General features: G+C 37.5%; 1 protein-coding gene across 1 annotated transcript; it reads left to right on the top strand.

The window, feature by feature from the left end:
• Window positions 1–1,675: 1,675 nt before the first annotated feature.
• Window positions 1,676–23,659, top strand: stk24a (serine/threonine kinase 24a (STE20 homolog, yeast)). The gene is made up of 11 exons (XM_053495788.1): window positions 1,676–2,484; window positions 8,371–8,601; window positions 15,403–15,459; window positions 15,559–15,667; window positions 15,773–15,930; window positions 17,350–17,535; window positions 17,665–17,810; window positions 18,065–18,194; window positions 18,662–18,730; window positions 19,072–19,208; window positions 20,649–23,659. The coding sequence occupies exons 1-11, from the start codon at window positions 2,443–2,445 to the stop codon at window positions 20,677–20,679; spliced, it is 1,296 nt and encodes a 431-aa protein (XP_053351763.1). The 5' UTR covers window positions 1,676–2,442; the 3' UTR covers window positions 20,680–23,659.
• Window positions 23,660–23,713: the final 54 nt, after the last annotated feature.

The raw sequence follows: 23,713 nt of genomic DNA, 5'->3' as shown, positions 1-23,713 counted from the left end.
TTTTTACAGTTATGTCTAAAAGTGTTTATGAACATGAAATCTTACATTAACTCTTAATTACACTAAGTATCTGTTTTCTGATTTTACTCATGTACACTCCTCTGAACAGTAATTGTAAGTCCAGAACCTGCTTAAGTCATCCCTGGAAGAGCAACACTAAATGTGTCACATTTGCAAAAATGCAAAAATTTGCTTTTAATCAGTTTTAATGGATAAATTCACTTTCCACTTTATAATAACCAGCATACTAATACTGGTGGAACTGGCCGATATGCTCTCAGAACAGCCTCAATTATTCATGACTGGAAATCCACAAGATACCGAAAACATTACTTCACGGTACTGTCTAACATGGTTTCAACCCACATTTTTCATGCAAATCCTCCCTTCTACCACATCCCAAGGGTGCGGTACTGGATTCAGATCTGGTGACTGGAGAGGCCATGATACTCCCATGTCATGTTCATACCCCCATGCATGCCAAGAAAACATTTTCCATACCATTACCACTGCAATAGGTGTTTATTTGAGTTACTATAGCCTGTCTGGCCATTCAAAAAGGTGACTTAATGGTCGTCTTGCACCTTCATGGTCCATGTTTGATTCCAGTCTCGGGTCTGTGCGAATTGAGTTTTAATGTTCTCCCTGTGCTTGGTGAGTTTCCTCTAGGTACTCCGGTTACCTCCCACAGTCCAAAGATTAGGCTAACTGGTGTTCCCAAGTTGCCCGTAGTGTGTGAATGAGCATGTAAGTGTGTATGTGTGTGTGCCCAGTGTACAGAATAAAGTGGTATAGATGATGAGTGAGTGGGTGCTGGGCATTCCCCTCTGATCTATCTTACACATTGTGTTATTGTGCTATGTGTTCTCTAGAGGCTGCTGTGCAAAAAAAAGCCCAAGAGATCAGCAGTTTCTAAAATGCACATTGAGATCATGCCCTCCACATGATGTTTGATGCAAACTAATTCTTGACATGTAATTGCATTATTTTTTTATGCATTGCTCTGTTGCTGGATTATTGGCTGATTTCTGGATCATGTTTATGTCCTGTAGCATGAACAGAACATACATAGGCAAACAAAAAATGCATTAAACTCATCAAATGTATCAATTAACACCTGTGGAAAAACTACTACTATTGAATAAGATTTAGGCTTGTGCCAGGTTTAAAGGTGATGATGACTGTGTTACCACTGTTATTTGTGTAATATTTATGAAACATGCTTACAACAACAATAGATGAAGGTACAAATTCACAATTAGCAAATGCGCCTCCAACTATATGAGCGCGCACACGCAGGCTTTCGTGATGTAAAGTTGAGTTAGACTACATTTCTTCAGCAAAAAAAACAAAAAACAAAACCACAAACCACTTCTGTTTTGAAGAGCACAAACCAAAGACAAGCGCATGCGCTAGAGTGACAACGCCCACTTAGGCAGCGCGGGCCATGAGTAAATTTCAAATGGCTCGCTGTTTCATTTGTAGTGAACTTAGAAGGCTACACGTTCCTACCTTATATAGTGCGCTTACATACGGGTTAGGAAGCGATTTGGGATTCGGAAAAGGGACCGGTCGTTACACAATTTTGGAGGGGGGTCGTTGGGGGCGTGACGGAACACTTATGACGGAAGCGCGATTGGTCCTTGCGTTTGGTTTTGCCCCGCCTTGATACAGTCAGAGGTTTCAATATGGCGGAAGGCTACGGCGGAAAATGAGGAGGACGAGAGCAGTGCAGTGTATTTGGTGAAATTTGGTGGTTTTCCAGCTGTTTTAAATGTAGACACAAACTTATCGTTTGTTTGGCCTTTTTTTAAATTCAAGAAAGTATAAGGAGGCGTGCAATATTGGCAACGGAAGTTGAAAGTTAGCTCTAACTAGCCTTCTGTCCGTCTAACGAACTTGTGCGGCAGTTGGCGAAAATAACATAATCCTCTCCGCGGTAGTGACTCTGACGGGATACCGCACTTAATCATATAAGTACTGTTGCTTTTGTCTGGAGAGTGAAGCAGTGCTGCAGAGTGTTATTATGGATGTCAGAGTGGTCTAGGTGTAAATTCTCCATCGAGCCTAGCTCGGGTGCTAGCAGAGCGAATCCCACAGCGCCGGAGTCACCGCTACACGTCTGCCAGCAGTCTGAAGTAGTTAGTTGCTCGCCGCAATATTTCCTTTAGTTACCTCTATAACAAAAAAAAAGTGGTGTTTTAACCAAGCTAATCCAGGCTAGCCAGCCATCGTTTGCCCTAACGTCAACTTTGAACAAGGACGGTTCTCGCTTTATAGTCGCCTGGACATTACTGGACTGTTTTATTTGGCGAATGTGTTATGGTGCACCCGGAAGGCTGATCTAAACACAGTGGTCATCACATCCACTTGGAATTTATTTTTATTATTTTATTTGTGTTTTTATTTTTTGTTTCGGCTAAGACACTTGGATAGCACGCCATGGCTCGTCAGCCGGTCCAGAGAGGACTTCCGGGCATACAGGTAACGACCCGATACACATCCAACAGCAACCTAGCGTAGAAATCACGTATTCTGAGACAGAGAGCTTGTAGTGCCACATGCTAGCTTTGCTAAATATCTTTACAATCCATCAGTGCTTGACTTTGAGCATCTTGGGGATTGGGCCACCCTCTCTCCACCCTGATTCACCCTGTCCTGCACACTGTAGTACTGTATAGACTCACAGCACACCAGATTTTACCAATCAGCTCATTAACTGCCTTTAATGAACTGAAAGATGTTGTGGTTGAGCAGGGGAGTAAAATATAAAACCTGCATTACAGGCATTTTACAGGGCCATGATTGAGACCCACTGTGTTAACCTGAGGACTGAGCTTGTTTTGTTGCCGTGGCATTTTGAGCATTTTCTTAGCTTTCCATTGGTTTTTTTTAGTTGTTGTTGTTGTTTTTGTTGTAATAAAAGCAAGGTGTACAGAATCCGGTTGTATATGTACTTGGTACTATAGCTCAGTTTCCTGGGGAGTTTCCTGATGCGCCCCAAGGCAGGAAACAACACCGGAAGTAAAAGTTGTGAATGTAGCCACGATACTGTACGCATTTTAACGATTGGGCTGACATGGCAAGAAACCTGTTCAGGACAGGGGGTCTTCAGTTTTGTTCACAGTAGACAGGTGTGGCTGCAGTTTTTCATTTCGACGAAGCGAGTACCACACCTGGTTTCACTTGTTGAATCGGTTCACAGCCTCTAAAAAGCAATCGAGTATGCCTGCAGTTTTGCTGTAATAAAAGGACACACATGCCATTTGATGAGAAGATTGCTGATCCCTGGGTTAAAGGAAAAGCATTGTTGCGAGTGAGGTTGTATATTCTTATCTCATGTAGCCGAAACATCAGGAATGAATCCTACTTTGGCCTCTTAACCGCACTTATGCGTGGAGGACTGAAAATCAATCATCTTTCATTTAGTTATTAAGATGTTACTGCATGTTGATGGGTTAGAATCAGTTTTGTTTGTGCTTTTCCTTTTCTTTTTTCCTTTTTTTTTTTTTTTGCTTGCAACATTGCATTTCCTTGCACCCCATCTAGGTTATATCCCTGCATTACACACAGGTTTTCTTAAATAGGCCCAGAATCCACCATGATTTTGACCAGACCTGCATTCAATATTAAAAATTCTCATGACATGCTATTTCCTAAAGTTTTAAGGGCTATTGAACATGCTGTTTACCATCTGATGCAGCGACCAATCAGAAGCTGTTTTTTTTTTTCTTGGACTGTATCTTTTACCCATTTTGTACGGAAATTGTATTTTATTCATTTTAGCATGCATCTTTCTAACACAGTTAGTCCTTATGAAGCTGCTCAGCTACATAGTCTTATTCCAAGTGATGCATATTTTAATGCTAAAAAAATAAGTCACATAAACACAAAAAAAAAAAATATTACTTTAGTCTGCTGAGCCTTGCAACTAAAATTGACTACGGTCCACTTCCTCTTCTGTGATCTTTATTTGCACAGAAAGCTATGTCTCCATAATGTTTGCTGGTGTTCTGAAATGCTTTTTTGCAAACTGTCCATTGAACAACACAGACAGTTGTATGCATGCAAGTGTCTCTCCTTATTTAACTCAGACGTAGTTTAGTGGTTACTAAAAATGATTGAGAACATGGCAAGTGATTGTGACAAACAGAAACACAACCTTGTTTTTATTTCTGAAACAGAAATTAAACAGGCCTTATTTCTGGCACATTTTGAGAACTGACAGTGGAAAAGATAAAAAAAAAATAAACAGATAAACTCAAATCTGATCCTATTTACAGTATGTCTGCTTCCTTTATAATGTTAAATGTGTGATATCTCATTAGATTTAAATTTAGATTTTTCTCTGAGAACTTGTTTATTGTGGCATTGAGTGGTGTGAGGATTAACAGCGGAGAATTTTGTCTCTGCTTGCTTGCTTGTTTATTTTCTGTGGCAGGTGGGACATTTCACTAGCCCTTTACCCAGGACAAGTAGGTCATTGGGGTTACACTTTTAACTTGGTCAGAATGTGCTGAGTGTAGTGACAATACTGCATAGTCTAGTTTGAAAGCAGGACTGCTGTATTATCACAAATGTTTTCTGCTCAGCATGTCGTCATTCATATACCTAAAGCAAGATTTCTGGCTTTTTAAAAAAAAAATAAAAATAAAAAAAAACTGAATTTGGATTCATTCACACAGCTCTTTTTTTTTTTTTTTTACCCTGCGCTCTGCATCTGAAGAGGAACATAGCCTTACGTAAGTCATATGATTTACTAACAGCCGGTCGCAGCAACTCGTGTTTGTGTTATTACATAAACTAGTCACACTTGTCATGTAACAGTGACTTTATTACTGTTCAAACCTGGAACATCCTGAGTTGAGTCCCGAGAACATGTCATGCATGTCTTGCAGAGATGGAGGAAAAAATGTTTCAGTAATGTATTGCAAGTTTTCTTACGTGGGAATTCATGTATCGTCACAATTAATTTTTTCATTATTTTGAATATGACTTTTCAGTTTTGAAGATCAGTAAGTCCCCTAAATTTGAGCGAATTCCGTTTTTGGAGCTTGTTTGTAAGTCCAGTTTGTTCGTAAGTCCAACAAACATTGTCTAGGCACTAGGATACTAATACAATTGGCTAAACATAGTATATTTTACATAGTACTGTGCTGTAAAATGATACTTTAAAGCAATTACTTGCAAAGGATGCACACTGCACATATATGACAATGTACACTAGATGGCGATTGAACATGGGCAAATGCACGTTTCTAGCTCAAATGTTTGTATGTTGTGCACTTACTGTATATATGTTTGTATTTGAGATAGTAAATGTTGCTGTTCCTTTATAATACTACAGGTAGCTTGCTCTAAACTATTAACTCATTAGCAGTGTGATGGGAGCAAATTATTTGCAAAATTTGTTTAGAGTTGTTGTAATATAAAAAACAAAATACAGAATTAGTATATTTATTAAATCGTGATTCTAACATAATTGCAATACAGATCAGATGGAACGGGCACCCAGATATCGTGATATCGTATCAGGTGGTCCCTGGTGATTCCGTCTCTAATCACTTGTCATACATTGACCCTTGTCACACAGCTGTGATGGGAGCCTTACCTGGCATTAGAAACAAGTAGAGGTTGTGGTCTGGTGCCAGATCAGGTAGGTCTTTGAGGTCAAGAATTTAGCACAAGCTGCTGACTTGATAAAACATTGTGGGTTACCAGCACTGCAATGCTTGCCTTTCTGCACTAAGTTCCACTGTGCCATCACCTCACTTTTCATTGTGATGTTGTGACTGGCTTTAGGCTGTTGTTTTTATGTAAACACCCCCCAATTGAATGAATCAATGAAGATGTAAATTGTAGAGTTTCAGGTTTAATTTAAGGGGTTTAACAAAAAATTGCATTAAATCTTAGGAAGGAATTGTAGGAATTTATTTTTTTATATTCCATTCCATTGTCACAGGCCTAACAGTAATTGGTTAGACAAAGATAGTTATAAACATTAATCTTAATATTAATACTTGGACTTGGCACTAAATCAAATGTTGAATTTCCTCACTTGAGCTACTTTCCCAGGTCTTTACAGTATCTGCTCTAAGTTGCTGATACTTTGAGGGTCTTTATGCCTTCAGTTTTCTGTTCAGTAAGTGAAGAGCAGCTCAGTTGGGTTGAGGTCAGGTAACAGACACTTCTCATGAAGAATGTTTTTGTTCTTTGCATTAAGAAGCTCTTGGGTTGCTGTTGCAGTATATATGGGTGATTATCCATCTGTACTGTGTAGTAGAACTTCAATTTTGCAGCATTTGACTGAATCTGAGCAGAAATGTTATCTGAGCAGAAATCTGTTTTTGAGTGTTAGCTGTGCTTTGCATCTTGAGGTAAATCTCTTGTATACATTCGTGAACACATCTCTTGATTGTGGCCTTGATATGCCTACTCCCTTCTTTGTTCTGGCTTTAGCTAGATTTTGTGCAGGTGTTTCTTCTCCGACTTAAAAATTGTACAATAGATGGCCACTGACAATTTTTTTGTCTGATTCTGATCATTATTATATTTTAAAAGTCTGACCTGCTGATTCAGATTTTGACCGATTTAAATTTTATTTCTTTTTAAAAGTTATAATTGACGGCATGCACAAGTAATTTTTGTAACTTCTTTCTGAGACATTAATTAAAATTTTCCTGAAAAAAAAAAAACCAACAATGACTGTTAAAGAACTTTTAAATTTTCTTTAAACTGCACAAGGTTACAGGACTTTCTCTTGCTCAAAATCAAAATACTAGACAGTCTTTTTTTTTTTTTTTCCCCTTGTACGAAGAGAAGAGAGGGGAAAGACTATAACGAGACATCACATGACGCCAGGTGGTAGTTTTTTTTTTTTCTGCTCAAGCACTGTATGGGGCAGTGTAAACATACTCAGAGGACAACACTGTTAATGAGGAGAGTGCAAGTGTGCCACCAGCCAATCTGTTGTATAGACTCAGCTGGAATTACTTCCTTCATTTGAAAACCACTGTGGTAGAGCACAGGGGCAAGAATATGAAAGTTGTGTTCTTGTCCTAATAGTTGTACTTGTACGTGACTGTATGCAGTTATCTTACCCTGAAATTCAAGTTTGTTTATTGGGGCTGTAAAATTAGTCACAGTTTCTCGCTCGTCATCAAAATGTACTTTCTGTTTTGACGGGAAATGATATAACAGACAGACCTGCTGAAATAAACATACTTCCTGTATGCTGAATAACAACGTAATGTAATGAAAAGTTCAACATCACAAACTCATAGTTTTGGTTAACAGAATAAGGTGGAATTACATTTAAAGATTTCCTGTCTAATTACACATTTCTATCCTACTGTAAGTATGTGGTGGTTCAGGGTTTAAAGATTTGGGCTTGAACAGAAGGCTGTGAGTTCAAATCCCATCCCCACTAAGCTGTCACAACCGAGTTATTACTTGAACCTGCTCAAATGAGTAAATATAATTATCAAACACAAATCTAACCTGCTTGTGAACATTCAACATCACTGCCAAAAACCTGTTAGTGGAAATTACTTTTCACTATATTTGGAATTATTCATATGCACTCATTATCTTACCTAAAATAAACGGAATTGAGGAAGTAACTGGTGATTTAGACAGTTCTGTTGACTACATTTGTGGTTGTTAATTTATTTTTAACATTCCATGCTATCATATACTCTTCTCTGTTTTTATATGACATGCAGGAGCATTGCACACATTTTCCCAGCTAGTATCTGATTGCTAACTAAATATATTGAGTTCATGTCTTTTTTCCTATGTCTCTTATTGGCTAATTATCAGTCATATGGCGGGGGGGGGTTTGATCAGGGCTGTTGAAATAAAAGGTTTGTGGTAAGATTATGGCTGTAAATCATGTATTTTTTTTCCTCTGTTAAGCTGTGTAGAGCTCCGCTGGGCCCTTTAACACCATTCCACACGTACATGCTAGATAAGTGAGTGTGAACAACGCCTCGTTTTACTGTCATGATAGTTCCCACTGTACTGCCAGGTCCATTGTGAGTAATGTTCAGGTAAAAGAAAAGAGCTCACATGGAGTCTGTCAGGCAACAGGTAGATCTGCTGTTCATTGACGCTTTTTCAAACTTTGTAGCTTAACTAATTGTAAATAAGTGGGAAAATCTGAGTTTGATTTGTAAGAAAAATGTTTTTGGTTTGTCTGTGAGTGTTAAATAAAAGACCTTTGATTTTAACATATAGCAAACAATGAAAAGTGATCCTTTTTTTTGGGGTCTTCAGCTAATCCATGTCTTGTCATAGCTAATTGTCTAATTGTGTTAAACAGAAAAGTTAAGCATGTCCTAATGTTCCTTCCTTTCGTTTTTTGTTTAGAATATTAAAACTGACCCCGAAGAGCTGTTCACTAAGCTGGAGAAGATCGGAAAGGGCTCGTTTGGGGAGGTGTTTAAAGGGATAGACAATCGTACTCAGAAGGTCGTGGCCATTAAGATCATTGATCTGGAGGAAGCAGAGGATGAGATCGAAGATATTCAGCAGGAGATCACAGTGCTGAGCCAATGCGACAGCCCCTTCGTTACAAAGTATTATGGGTCATATTTAAAGGTAAGTGCATCATCTCTAATAGTTAAATCACAATGTGAAAAGATTTGTCTTATACAAGCCTGAATAGGGAAAATGTTGAAAGTCTAATTCTTTTAATGCATGTTGCCTCCATGTACAAATTTAAAGATGCTACAGGATAGTCCCAAGTTTAAGATGAATTTTAAATAAATAAAGTTTCTCGAACAATCAGCAACTGAAAGCAGCTGCAGTAAAGGCATGAGGATGAAACTCAGCATTTAGTAAGGTCCAGACTTCAGGCCGTCATTGACTACAAAAGGTGGTCATCCAATCAATAAAATTAATCCTTATATTTACATTTAAGCTTTTGGTAGATGCTTTTATCCAGAGCGACCTATATAGGTGCCTTGTATTTTCCATCATTAACCAGATCTTTACGCTGGTTCACCAGGTTCACTGGGGTTCCGATAGGTGAAGAAACAGAGGTATTTAGTTGTCACTTAAAATAAGGCAGTTACTCGGCTGTACGGATTTAAAGGAAGTTCATTACACCAACTAGGAGTCTTTGAGCCTGTGACAATTTAGGGTGCAAGTTCTTTAGTTAGGGCATTTTTTTTTTTTTACTTCAAATTGTTTGTGGTGGTGTACAGTGGCTACATTATAACTGTTGTCACTGTCCAAATAATTATTTAACTTACTGTAACCTATAAAAATTATTTTATAATATTAATAATTGTAGTGTTACACTTATCTCTTTAATCATGGCTACAGAATGACATGCTTTGCGCATAGATGGATGGATGGATAGATATGTATGTGTATACTGTGTGTGTGTGTGTGTGTGTGTGTGTGTGTGTGTGTGTGTGTGTGTGTATATATATATGTATATATATATACATATATATATATATATATACATACAATTTTTTAAAACAATTCGGTTTCATTTTAAGACAAATGGGTTACATTCAATGAGTTCAGCATTGTTACTTCTGTATTCAGCTCTCTCCACTGAGAGTTCCAGAGAGGTCCAGACATCTGATTCAAAGAAAAATCCTGCACATGGTACATTTCGGCCTGAGAAACTGACACACCTTTATGTCGCTCTAAAATAGACTTGCTTTCCTTTTTCTGAAATTCTTCATTGTTGTGTATCATTTCCTCTCAGCAGCTGCCTTTTCATTTCCTGCCTCATTGAACTTTGTGGTCACTGAATGGTGGCGGTATGCAGCAAGGATTTCAAGTTTGCATTATAATAGCAAGTAGCGTATAAAATTCATAGTTAGGCGTAATTCCCTGCCATAAAGATGAGAAAAGCTGTTAATCTGCTGATTCTATGCAGTCTTCAAATTCTCTTTTGGTCTTATATTTTACAGACTTTTCAGTGTGTGGAATTCTTTTTATACATCACATTAATGCATTTTTAAACATATATGTGTATTAGGTAGTGCTGTGATTTAATCAGTCTGCAATTTAATCAGTTTTTCTTTGGTTGATTCTATTACTTGATTCATTGGGTTATTTTTTTATTTGGAATTGATTGAAATTTTTTAAATCATTTAGGTGAAATTACGAATGTTAAATGATCAAAAATTGTATATGTAAAACTGTAAAAATCTAAAATCCTTAAAAATATACCACAGCTTTTGCAGAAAATAAAAATAATTAGAGTAAGTTAGTGGGGTTGGCACACAGTTACTGCCACCCACTGGAATGGAGTGTGTCCCTGTAGATTGGAAGGGAAAAAAAAGAATAGAAAAGGAGAAAAGAGCATTGTTTTGCCCAGCACTTGACATTTAAACAACAGAAGCATTTTCACAATGTTGCATAAGAGTGTTAGTAGTAGTAATAAGTTAGACTAACATAACACCTGTCACTACTACCACTACTACATTTCACTCACAGAACACATTCGGTCCAGTTGACATTATTTACCTTATAAACCTACTGGTTTTCATTTAGGTTTGGATTAAATGCCAATTCAAATACCCTGCCAAATAGGCTAATAACTATACATACAAATAACTGCACATGCAATTTCAGCTAGTGTGACTGCCACTCTCTTTAAAATAATCACAGACTCATTAGCTATGCCTTGTTTTGGAAGTCACTTTATTGGATGGTGGTAACAGAATAACCTGAAATTTTAAGGTACAGCGCCTGTACTTCAAGTTGCATGTTGGCTGATAGTAGGTCTTAGGGCTGGGTGATAAAACGATAACGATATGTATCGCTATAGACACGTGATCGATGTCAATAAAAAATGTGTTCAATAAAACGTTCGATAATGTTTATTCTATGTTGGAAGAAAACAGAGGTCGCCAAGCTAGTTTGGTTGCTGTCATGCGCACTCGCTCCGCGACCGGCACTAGGACACTAAAGTAGTACGGTGGTCGCGATTCAGGAAGCATAAAATGAGACAACATGGCGCTTCACATCGCTCAGTCTGCCCATGCCGTTTCCGACGCTTCGCCGGATCTTATGAGAGTACTCACAATTTTGGGTCCAATTCCTGATTGAGTGTGAGTTGCTAGAACGCGGAATTGTGTAAACAATAACTCTCTTGGTTATCCTGCCTGTTTGTGCTATTTCCGCGTTTCGGTTTACCGTCCACGCTACAAGAGCAGACAAAGCACTCTATGCGCGTGCAATATCTCCACTGCCCGCTCAACAGCTCGATTCTGAGCGTGCAGTTTATCCACTGGGTCTTCAATAACTACCTGGACTCCATATTAACATCAGTTAACATCAGCTATTATAGCTGAACTGCCTCCCACCCTACACACTGTATAAATGCAGATCAATTCCTGCTATCTGTTGTACCCAAATGAGAATGGGTTCCCTGTCTGGTTTCTCTCAAGGTTTCTTTCTATTACCATCTCAGGGAGTTTTTCCTTGCCACTGTCGCCCTCGGCTTGCTCACCAGGGACAAACTGACCATTTTGATTTATACAAATTCACATTTCATACAAACTTTAATTCTTTTGACTGTGTAAAGCTGCTTTGCGGCAATGAAAATTGCTTAAAGCGCTATACAAATAAAATTGAATTGAATTGAATCCACTGCTCGCTCAACGTGTTCTCCGCGCATGCACGGCTTCTCGATTCTATGCACGCTCAACTCTGTCTGCACGCGCGTGCAACATTTATTTTATACAACGTGTCTTCAGTGATTATTTAATTACTTATTTGTGTATTTTATTTAATTTAGTATTAGAAATACTTAATTGGAAAGTTTATTGGAAACAAACCTAATTCAATTAAATACATTGCTTGCATTGTTCTATTTTTTGGATCTGATGTAGTTGTTCCTCTACTACTACTCAGACGTTCATAATAATAACAGAAAAAAAAAAAACACATGCCATAGTTTTGTCCTTTGTGGCAGTAGCCAGTTTTGGTGTAACAAGTTTTATATTTTGCTGCCAGTTATAACATGTAGTCTGTGTATTAAGAGGCTACATCCCATTAAGCTGATCTGATGTGTGTTGGTCTGCCTGACCCCTCTTTTTTTGGAATAATTTTAAGTTACTCTGCCTTATTTGGGAAAGATGGTCTACAGTAGCTTTAAGTTCAAATTTTCTAAAAAGAAACACTTGGTGGTGGTTCTTCAAGATTTTGACTGTTGCCTATTTCTACAGTTTTCTTTTTTCAATATATTTAATTTAGAGTTAGTTTTATTTCTACAAATGGCGCAAACTCTGCTAGATTATAGATTATTCCCCTGCCATTCTGTGATCGGCAATCGGCAGATCATGATCTTGGTGATCGGTGATCGGCCCCAAAAATGCTGTTTGGAGTAATACGGTAACTTAGCAACGTACTGTAGTAATACGGTAACGCCAATCATGTAACAGTATCATGTTTGGTTGCGCCATATTGTTGTCTCGTGCTGGTTTGCTGGATTCCTCTTCATAAGCAGAAAATGCACTTTGCACTATTTTATTACACTTTATTAAGCATTTCTTACATTTTCTTTCATTTTGCACCTTAAATGTTGAGATAATTGTTAGCATTGTGATAATTGTTAGCATTGTGACTTTAGACTTATGTTTACATTTTAATTATTTAACCATGGAGTTTTCCATGGTTATTGACATTTCTGTCTTAATAACTGAGAAGACTATGATCAGAGGAAGGTTAAGTTTAAAATAAAAAAAGTTTAAATGTAATATATTTTTCTCCTGCTCCTTATTTTAAATGGGTCATTAAAAATATCAATAATTATTGATGTCGACCGATATGAAACACTGATATCATGATACAGTTTTCAGCCATATCGCCCACCCCTAGTAGGTTTTAATCTTTCTGTTGCTGTGGTACATTTTGACCACTTTCCTGCTGTCCTAAGAATCAGACCTAACTAAAAGGCTGGGTGTGTTTGAGAACATTATCAACAGTAAATTGGTACAAAACAGTTTCTTGAGGATTTACCAAAAAGATTTTAGACACATTTTAATAAAATGTACATCGCACACTCTGAAATATACTTGCGGTTGTAGCCAGTAGAATGGTCAGACATTACCAAGATATACAAATACATCACATTTTTAAACAATAGTTTGATTTATGATATTTCTATTAATTTAACATTTCAGGGATTCAAACCCCTGTCCTCCATCTGCTCAGATTTAAGGACTAAGACAAAATAAAATAAAAAATTCAAACCAAACACTCTTTGGTGTACAAATGAGGCACTGTTTGTCAGAGCATGTGTAACACTTTATTTTTCAGCACAACCTAGGCTATATTGATTAAGCAAAAAAAAAAAAAGAAAGGTCATGTGTTCAGTGCTGTGTTGCCAGTACAGATTCTTGCTTTAGGGGTTCTTCCTGGCTTTTTCCTATTCAGTGTAAAACTGTGCTTCTCTGAAGAGCATGCAGTACACTTTGCTTATTCTTTTTATGGCAGCTGCCGCCCGATGCATTTACTGCCTCTCAGTACATCGCTCTCGGAGTAGCAAAATAGACAGGTACAGTGACGGTAGAGCGAGAAAAAACTGTCTACTGCCCAGAAAGGGGCAGGAAAATATACTTTGGTATATTTGGTCTGCCCAAGTATACTCTATCTGTGGGGAAACACTGCACTTACAGTGGTGTGAAAAACTATTTGCCCCCTTCCTGATTTCTTATTCTTTTGCATGTTTGTCACACAAAATGTTTCTGATCATCAAACACATTTAACTATTAGTCAAAGATAACACAAGTAAACACAAAATGCAGTTTTTAAATGATGTTTTTTATTATTTAGGGAAAAAAAAATCCAAACCTACATGGCCCTGTGTGAAAAAGTAATTGCCCTCTGAACCTAATAACTGGTTGGGCCACCTTTAGCAGCTGGAGGAATTTTGGCCCACTCATCTTTGCAGAATTGTTTTAATTCAGCCTTATTTGAGGGTTTTCTAGCATGAACCGCCTTTTTAAGATCATGCCACAACATCTCAATAGAATTCAGGTCAGGACTTTGACTAGGCCACTCCAAAGTCTTCATTTTGTTTTTCTTCAGCCATTCAGAGGTGGATTTGCTGGTGTGTTTTGGGTCATTGTCCTGCTGCAGCACCCAAGATCACTTCAGCTTGAGTTGACGAACAGATGGCCGGACATTCTCCTTCAGGATTTTTTGGTAGACAGTAAAATTCATGGTTCCATCTATCACAGCAAGCCTTTCAGGTCCTGAAGCAGCAAAACAACCCCAGACCATCACACTACCACCACCATATTTTACTGTTGGTATGATGCTCTTCTTCTGAAATGCTGTTACTTTTACGCCAGATGTAACAGGACACGCTCCTTCCAAAAAGTTCAACTTTTGTCTCGTCGGTCCACAAGGTATTTTCCCAAAAGTCTTGGCAATCATTAAGATGTTTTTTAGCAAAATTGAGACGAGCCTTAATGTTCTTTTTGCTTAAAAGTGGTTTGCACCTTGGAAATCTGCCATGCAGGCCGTTTTTGCCCAGTCTCTTTCTTATGGTGGAGTCGTGAACACTGACCTTAATTGAGGCAAGTGAGGCCTGCAGTTCTTTAGATGTTGTCCTGGGGTCTTTTGTGGCCTCTCGGATGAGTTGTCTCTGCGCTCTTGGGGTGATTTTGTTCGGCCGGCCATTCCTGGGAAGGTTCACCACTGTTCCATGTTTTTCCCATTTGTGGATAATGGCTCTCACTGTGGTTCGCTGGAGTCCCAAAGCTTTAGAAATGGCTTTATAACCTTTACCAGACTGATAGATTGAGGTGCTTTTTTATTTAAGTGATTTCTTGATTGAAACAGGTGTGGCAGTAATCAGGCCTGGGGGTGACTACAGAAATTGAACTCAGGTGTGATAAACCACAGTTAAGTTATTTTTTAACAAGGGGGGCAATCACTTTTTCACACAGGGCCATGTAGGTTTGGATTTTTTTTCTCCCTAAATAATAAAAACCATCATTTAAAAACTGCATTTTGTGTTCAATTGTGTTATCTTTGACTAATAGTTAAATGTGTTTGATGATCAGACATTTTGTGTGACAAACATGCAAAAGAATAAGAAATCAGGAAGGGGGCAAATAGTTTTTCACACCACTGTATATTATAAATGACACCATAATGTTTTTTTTTTAAATTTTTTTTTATCAGAAATGTTATTTTGGTCAAGTTTAATTAGACTTGCTTCCTGTTAATTTATGTATTATTTGTCTGTATTATGTATACGATTTATGTGTTCTTTTTCACAACTCAATTATTTGGTCATGGATAAGTCATGTGATCTCTGATATTGGTTATGGCTGCTGTCTGTTTGTTGCATGGCTTTCTGTTGAGTTCTAACATAATGTCTTAATGTCTGTTGTTATTTTGCTCATTCTCATTTAGGGCACAAAGTTATGGATCATAATGGAGTATTTAGGAGGAGGCTCAGCATTAGATTTGGTGAGTTGTATGTAATCTACATAATTCATCCTGTTCATAATGAGAATTCACGTAGAGTATACCACAGTGGCCTTACATGTACACTGTCCCCTCTGACAGCTGGAGCCAGGGTCACTGGACGAGTCCCAGATTGCTACTATACTGAGAGAGATTCTCAAGGGGCTTGAATACCTGCATTCAGAAAAGAAAATTCACAGAGACATTAAAGGTACCTTAATAATGTTGTGAACATGCAGCATTTTTAAAAATGCATTTTTTAATTGAACCATATCAGTTCAGACATGGAGTATAATGTGTGTATTTACTTCTGCAGCTGCTAATGTGCTGCTGTCAGAGCAAGGTGACGTAAAGCTGGCTGACTTCGGCGTAGCAGGCCAGCTTACAGACACTCAGATCAAGAGGAACACATTTGTCGGCACTCCATTCTGGATGGCACCCGAGGTCATAAAACAGTCAGCTTACGATTCAAAGGTCAGAACCAATCACAGCCTCCGATCGTGTCAGCTCTGATCATAAACTTAGCTACAGACTGACGTAGGAATGTTAATGCATGTGGAAAAGACAGCGATAAGATTTTATCTCTTTTAAATTGTTATACAATTTCCTTGTTTCTGTATGTAACAAGTCACTCTCTTATTAATCAATTTCAGTCACTCTGATTTATATGATGTCCGAACCTGCATTACTGTAATGACTCGCACTAAACTTCCTTATTGTTCCGAACACTATGAAACAGAGTTCATGCACTGTTGTTTAATTCGCTCATTTTATGTAAAGTCTTGGTGGATGATATAACCCTGGAGGAGACTTCTTTCATTCTATAACTATTAATAAAGAAAGTTTTTGTTTTGATTCAAATGAATTTATTTTGTCAAGTACGTAACCTTACAAAATATTATATGCAATAAAATGCTTATTCGACTGTCTGTGAACCAAAAAAATATAAGATAATAGAAATATTTCACTAAAATAAAAGAATAATTGCAGTAGAAGAATGCAATTAAACTAAATATAGAATTTTTATTAAAATAAATATAAAAATTTAAAAAATTGGGATTGTATATACACTCACCTAAAGGATTATTAGGAACACCTGTTCAATTTCTCATTAATGCAATTATCTAATCAACCAATCACATGGCAGTTGCTTCAATGCATTTAGGGGTGTGGTCCTGGTCAAGACAATCTCCTGAACTCCAAACTGAATGTCAAAATGGGAAAGAAAGGTGATTTAAGCAATTAGAGTTAAGGCAGTTCTGAAGGCGAAAGGGGGTCAAACACCGTATTAGTATGGTGTTCCTAATAATCCTTTAGGTGAGTGTAAAATGGAATGAAAAAAAATTTTTTATGTATAAATTACACAGAATGTGCTAAATTTAATTGTAAACTGAGAAGTATATAAATATAGAAGGGTGAAGATATGATGTGGGTATGACTGCATGTGAAACATGAAGTATGAAATAAAAATGACTGCAGTGTTTTTGTCCATGTTCCAAAGTAGATTTAAGAGTTTGATTTGGTAGTTCTGTGTTTGTTAGTATATGTAATATAGAGTCTGGGGAATAAAGTCTCCGTTATCAAATTTTTTCTTCAACTGTAACATTGTAACACTGTAACACATTGCATTATATAGATTTGTATGGTTTTGAACTGCAGTCTGTGTATTTATGCCTCAGCCACCAGGTGGTGGCATTATGTTTTTGGTTTGTCAGGAACTATTTATATGAAATTAAGCAGAGTTTAAAAAAATTATCTAAGAAATGCTTTCATGACTGATCCATGACCACCAAATGCTGACTGTTTTCTACTTTTTACATTTTAATATGGAACCTGTCAGTGCAGGAAACGTAAACTGTTTTTTGCACTAAGTGCTCTGCTGGTGTGTTGCAGGCAGATATTTGGTCCTTGGGTATAACAGCGATAGAGTTGGCCAAGGGAGAGCCGCCCCACTCTGACCTTCACCCCATGAAGGTTCTATTTCTCATCCCAAAGAACAACCCGCCAACTCTGGAGGGAAACTACAGCAAACCGCTGAAAGAGTTTGTAGAAGCATGTCTCAACAAGGAGCCAAACTTTGTAAGTGTTCGATACCTAATTGCATTTAAAAGCTTTAACTCATTCTTGTACTTATAGGACTTAAAATACTTTTTAAAGAGTTATGCTCCTTTTAAGCGGGCTGCCTATGTTGTATCTTTCTCTTTGCAGAGACCTTCAGCTAAAGAGCTGCTAAAACATAAGCTTATTGTACGTCATGCTAAAAAGACCTCGTACCTCACAGAACTCATTGATCGGTACAAGAGGTGGAAGGCTGAGCAAAGTCGAGACGATTCCAGCTCCGATGAGTCTGACCCGTAAGCACAGTCACATTTTTAATATTCTGTGTATTTTGAGTTAGAAAATTTAATTGGCATCGATTTAGGTAACAGGTTGTGTAGCTTGCCATTTTCAGAGTTTTTTATTACACTAAAATTAATAAATTAATCACCAGTGAGCCTCATTGTAATATATTATTGGTTAGCATTTTGTTTTGCCACAGGTCCAATAGTAATATTTTACCCTTTTTTTTTGGAGTTCCAATTAAAATCAGTCTCTGTCTTTTATTCAGGGAACAGGATGGACAGGCCTCAGGTGGTAACGACTCGGGAAACGATGACTGGATCTTTACTATAAGAGAGAAAGACCCCCAAAAAATCCAAAATGGGATCATGCAATCAGCCGGGCTGGACCACAGCAAGGTGAAGAGGAGAGAGAAGCTAACAGCATTGTACATTTGCTTTAGGGGTACATTATTTAGGGCGTTAGTGTCCTATGGTGTAGGGACGCTTGGAAAATCTGTACTAAAATGAATGAGACACAGGGAGGGGGAGCACATAGAATGCTTTTTGTACTGGACTCATGAATGGTTGGATCATTATATACAATCAGTAAACATTATTTTGATCATGTTTATTATAAAACCATGTTTTTGCTGAATCACAACAATTCGGATTAATGATGCATTAGTGGTTAACTTTTGTGGTTGGTGCTGGAATAATAGCTCATCTTTAATGCTTTGTGCATAAATGCTGTAGTGTCAGGTTTTTTTTTCTTTTCTTTTAATCCCCATAAGTGACCAAAGCCCAAGGTCATGTGGAATCAGTCCCAATAAAATCTCTCTCTCTCCTTTTATTTCTCACTGTCACTGTTGTTGTCTTTTCCACAGGTACAGAGCAGTACACAAATGCCTTTGTCCCAGAGCTTGTCAACTATTATATCTCCACTGTTTGCAGAAGTAAGAACTTGATCACACATTTATTTACTGATTAGACTTGAGCCACACATTTTTGGGGGTATTAAAAACTCATAGATTTTTGATGTTGCATGCAGGCTCCACTAGCATTATCTGCTTTCACATAAAACATTACCTCAAAATATACAGTGTGTAAAAATATGAAAACTTACCAGTGCTCCTTTAATGCTTAAATAATAATCTCCCTTCCATTGCTGTGCAGTTTCTTTCTAGAGAAGCTTGTGTATGGAGGTCAAGTAAACAGTAAATACTAGACCTGTAGCTGTTGATTAACGAATGAGATTTAACAGTTAACCGCTTGCTCTCCTTTCTTTTACCTCTAGCTGAAGCAGAAGGGTGAGGCTAGTAATGGAAAACCTGAGGCAGTGGAGGAGCTGAGGGAGGCCATATTCCTGGCAGAGGAGGTGTGCCCAGGCATCTCAGACTCCATGGTCACAGAGCTAGTACAGAGACTGCAGAGGTATGATTTAGGATTTATTAGATCATTTTTAGTTTGTTACATTAAAACTTTTAATATCCTAAGGCTTTGTTTGAAGTGACTCCCGAAGTAATAGTGATAGGATGTTCGGATCATTTTACCAACTCGGATCTTTGAGTCTTGTTCAGCAAAATGAACAAATCTTTTTCTTTTTGAGTCATTTCGTTCACTTTAGCAAATGGTAATTAAAATGTTACTTCCCTAACATCTACTACTTGCGCAAACGGTGATCACACAACAAACAAGACAAAAATGTAACGTGTGATTTTGTGTAAGTAGTAGATGTTGGTTTAGTCTACAGTTAACACACTTCACCTCTTACCTGACAGCCAGGAAAGAGAATTGATTAGTTCACCCTTCTTGAACCTAATTCCCATGATATTCTGCATGGGCAACTCAACAAATCATTCCCTTGAGACGATCGTTCTTCCTGAGTCAAACTTAAGATTTGTTCAAGAATGACCCATAACTACTAAGTAAACATATAGAATTCTTTAGTGGTTATAAAATGAACAGAAGGTTAAAACATTTGCTGTTTGTCATATGCTTAGAGGGGTGAGTGGTCAATGAGAACGACCCACACACACAGTGTTTTGATCATCTTTGTATGTAATTTTGCTAATGGCAAATCTTTAAATTAGACACAATGAGATTTTTATAGGATTACTTATCTGAAAAAGAAAAGTGACTGCTATAAAATGATTAAGTTTGGGAATTACCAGGGATCGCCGTTTGTATTGATCACTAAACAATTTTAAATCAAATACACTAGCAGCAGCACCTCCTTGTCCTGTTTTATTTCTTGTACACAAAGCTTACGAAGCAATACTATTTCTTCCATCTGGATAATCAGCTAACATGACTGAATGGAGACAGTATGTATTTTTTTTACCTTTAACTGGTAATGACTATGACTAATACATTTTGAAGCGGTCATGATTAGTTTTGCAGCAGTGCTTCACTTTACCACTTTTGAAATGTGGCTTAAAGTCAACAAATTATGTAGGGAATTTGACATGATGAGAATAAGTACATACTGTACTTCTCTGTAATTGACTTTAACTCTTGCCTTTCTAAGCAAGTATCTTTAGCTCTATAGCAAGTTTTTGATATGATGAGCTTCCTTTAGCTAAGTACTCCACATTAATGCATGTGTCACTGCAGCTGACAGTCTGCTGCTTCAGAAGCTGCGATTGTTGTTTTAAAAACTATAATAATTAAATGATGGCCATTTTACATACATTATCAGTTTTACTAAGGTTCTCGGATCTGGGCTGCATCTTGAGGACCAGTTACAACCCTTGCTCTGGGGAATGTCAGGGGTTTGTTCATTTATAGTATTGAAAGGGTGTTTAAGATTAGACCCTGTTCTTGCCGTCCGGTTTTTTTTCCTACTAACCACGGGTATGTTCTATCTGGCAGGTTTGCAGTTCCCCGGGCTTCATCTCACTGACTGCTTGCTGTGGATTCTCCTCTCTCTGCCTCTTAGTGTAGCCCCTCTCACACACTTACTCACTCAACCTGTACCTGGCACACTTTTTTTTTTTTTTTTTTTCTTTTTTTACATATCAGGTGAATGGGGAGTGTTCTGGAGGCCTGGCTGGGCTGAGACTCAGACGAAGACACAGACACCCCTTCTGAGAGCAGTGCACCTTATTCAGCACACACAGGGGCAGAGCAGCAGGTGGTTGCACCAGCCATGTGCAGGTTCTTTCCAAACTGCATGTGTAAAGCAATTTGCGTCTTAATGACCCAACTTAGTTTTTAACGGTCTAGCGAGTGCCGATTCAGTTACAACATGAAGACTAAATCAGCCGTCATGTTGTCATTTACACTGATTAATTAATCAATTTCACCCTGTAGCTAAAAGAGATGACTAGTTAACATTTCAGTAGAGAGTGTAAATCAAACCTTAGTTAAAACCCAAGGAGTGGTTATTATATGTTATGTGTACATGAGTATTTTATTTTTTTTATTTTATTCCGTTTATTCATATCAGCTGGTCAGTTTTAGGCAGTATTGTTTTACACTTGTCCCTTCACTAGTGTAATCTTACACTATGGTGCGTTTAATGCAAGCTCCTTAAAGTAGGCAAGTCAGTTTAGTTAGAACTTGGATAGTTGGTGCAAACCAGTCATTGAATGTGCAGTATGTGAGATTTTTAATGTGTGTGGATGTATGTGTGTGAGTGAATCAGTGCTGTAGGGTCCCGGCCATGGAGTTGAAATGATCCTTATTTTCCCTATTTTATTATTTTTTTGGTTACTCGGGTATCCTGCTCTCAGTAACTGGAATCTTCTGAGATGCAGACTGAGCGTGCTTGTGTGTTTGTATGTGTGTTTGTGTGTGTACATAGGCTTACAAACATGTCATTGAGGTACGCTGATGAAAACACTGTGTTGAAAATGGCCAACTGCTCCTGTAGATACTGTTTGCGAAGGTATACATGTAAACTGGCCATCACTGAGATTGCCTTGTTATAATTGATTAAATTTTTTTTCATGCATTGAATTGAACGCTGCCATCTGACCCATTATCACACATTTTTGTTTTTTCTTACCTTCCCAGTGCCATTCACACTCTCCAGTTTAACAACAGTTCCTTAATCCAACCCTCAGAAAATATATTTATAAAAATTCAGAAGATCCTTTTTTTCTTTTTTTTTTGTGACCCTTTCCTTTTATGGAAAATAATGCTGTATGCTATATATATTTTTTGAAGCTCCAGACTATTTTACCAAACTCTAGTTCTCTTTGATTTGCTGTAAACTTGTCATACGCCGCTAAATCCTCATGTCTTCCTGGAAATCGAAACGGTACAGGGTGTACCAACTGCTTGAATTGCACTTAGGTAACTGCCGCCTTATGATACATGAATTAGCCATAAGCATGAGAATTGTACAGTGCATTTCACCTCCAGACCGCTGATGTGAGCCCCATCTATGACATCCATGAAGACTAGCGTGTTAATGCACAGCTCACTTTAGTGCATTTTAGATCTGTTCATTGCTCATGTATATGTAGTGAAAAACTAGCATCGACACCTGTGTTGTGGTAGAACTGCACTTGAGCTAACTCTCAATCTTCTTTTAACCTGTAACTCAACAATGATGCATTTATTCACCAGTTTTTAAAATGCTAATCCAGTGATTAAAGCCGTAGCTTAAAAACAGCATGGGGATCTGAGCATAAGGCAGTTCTAGATAAAGCTTTTTTTTAATTGTTTGGGGACATGGATGCTGTCACAAGCATGATGAATAGCATGTGTGCAGCAAGTGTTTGAAAATCTTGAAATCCAGCTGTTTCGACTCATTTTAATAGGCTTGATGCTAATATTACTAAAATTTAAATTTTAGTGCTTTTTAAATTGCACACTTTGTGTTCTAATTACAGTTTGGGAAATGTAAAGCTTTTTATTCAAGACTGGGAAATTTTTACAATTGAATTACATTATATCGTTTATTATACTCTCGTCTAATGTCTGGGTAAATTAGACACTGGTATTAAGGAAGAGAAAAACAAGATAATGACACTGACCATGAAACCACTAAAAGCAAGTTCAGAGAGTAAAAAAAAATAAAGGGATGTTTGTTTCATGAAGTCAGGTGAGGAGTAATGTTCGCTTAGTTATTGTCTTAGTCATAATGACATTAATACGGCATAAACGACTACAGATGTACAGTTGCCCAAAACTCATGACTAGTTTGGATTAATTCATTTTTAAGTGAAGAGAATTCTTTGTTACTAGCTTTTAATCAGACTGATTAATGACCAGGCCTAAAGACACAATTACTAATTGATTAAAATAAACTACCTTTTCTGCAAGTGAAGCAGTACAAATTATTGCTGGTTTAATCTTTAATTAAGTCATTCTGTCTCCAAAACCCACAGGTGAAAAGAGTTAAGAGGCAGAAATCTGCACTCGCATTCAAACGCTGTCAGCCTGTCTGTTTACCACAAAGTGCTTCCCCATTCTTGCCCTTAGTGTTTTTTTTCCTCCCTTTTATTGATATTTGCACCTTTTTTTTTAGGTTGAGTCTGAATGTGTCCCTGTGTGTAAGCTATAATTTGAATGAGATCACGGTTTGTCTTATGTTTGCGACTGAACTTTCTTGAGTATGGCAATAATTTAGGCTGTCAGGTTTCTCAGCACAGATATATTCTATGGAACAGAATTCAATATTTTTATAAGTGTAAAGTGCAGTATTATCTCTCGAATGAATTACACCATATGCTATCTAACTGATTTTCAAACAATGTAATTTTCTGTAACATTGCTGAGTGTATAGTATTGTACATAATTCTTGCTTTTGTCATCAAATACCAAGGTACTGAATTCCTTGCAAGCTTTCAAGTGATTTTAAGAAAAAATAAATTGATAGTTTGATTTGCCTGCTGTTTTATGTGTTTAAGTGGAGGATTTGTTTTTTTTCTGAGCAGAAAGTGTTTATTCATTAATTCCATAATAGAATAAGAGCAATTGGCATT

Source organism: Clarias gariepinus, chromosome 5 (assembly GCF_024256425.1).
Source record: "Clarias gariepinus isolate MV-2021 ecotype Netherlands chromosome 5, CGAR_prim_01v2, whole genome shotgun sequence".
In the NCBI taxonomy this organism is placed as follows: domain Eukaryota; kingdom Metazoa; phylum Chordata; class Actinopteri; order Siluriformes; family Clariidae; genus Clarias; species Clarias gariepinus.
The sequence above is the reverse complement of the archived record's forward strand: the minus strand, read 5'-3'. Positions and strand labels throughout refer to the sequence as shown.

Excerpts from the sequence above, each read along its gene's own strand:
- stk24a (XM_053495788.1), top strand. The coding sequence starts at position 2,443 with ATGGCTCGTCAGCCGGTCCAGAGAGGACTTCCGGGCATACAG. Across the intron at positions 2,485-8,370 it reads GAGGACTTCCGGGCATACAG|AATATTAAAACTGACCCCGA; the intron begins GTAACGACCCGA and ends TTTTTTGTTTAG. Across the intron at positions 15,668-15,772 it reads AATTCACAGAGACATTAAAG|CTGCTAATGTGCTGCTGTCA; the intron begins GTACCTTAATAA and ends TTACTTCTGCAG.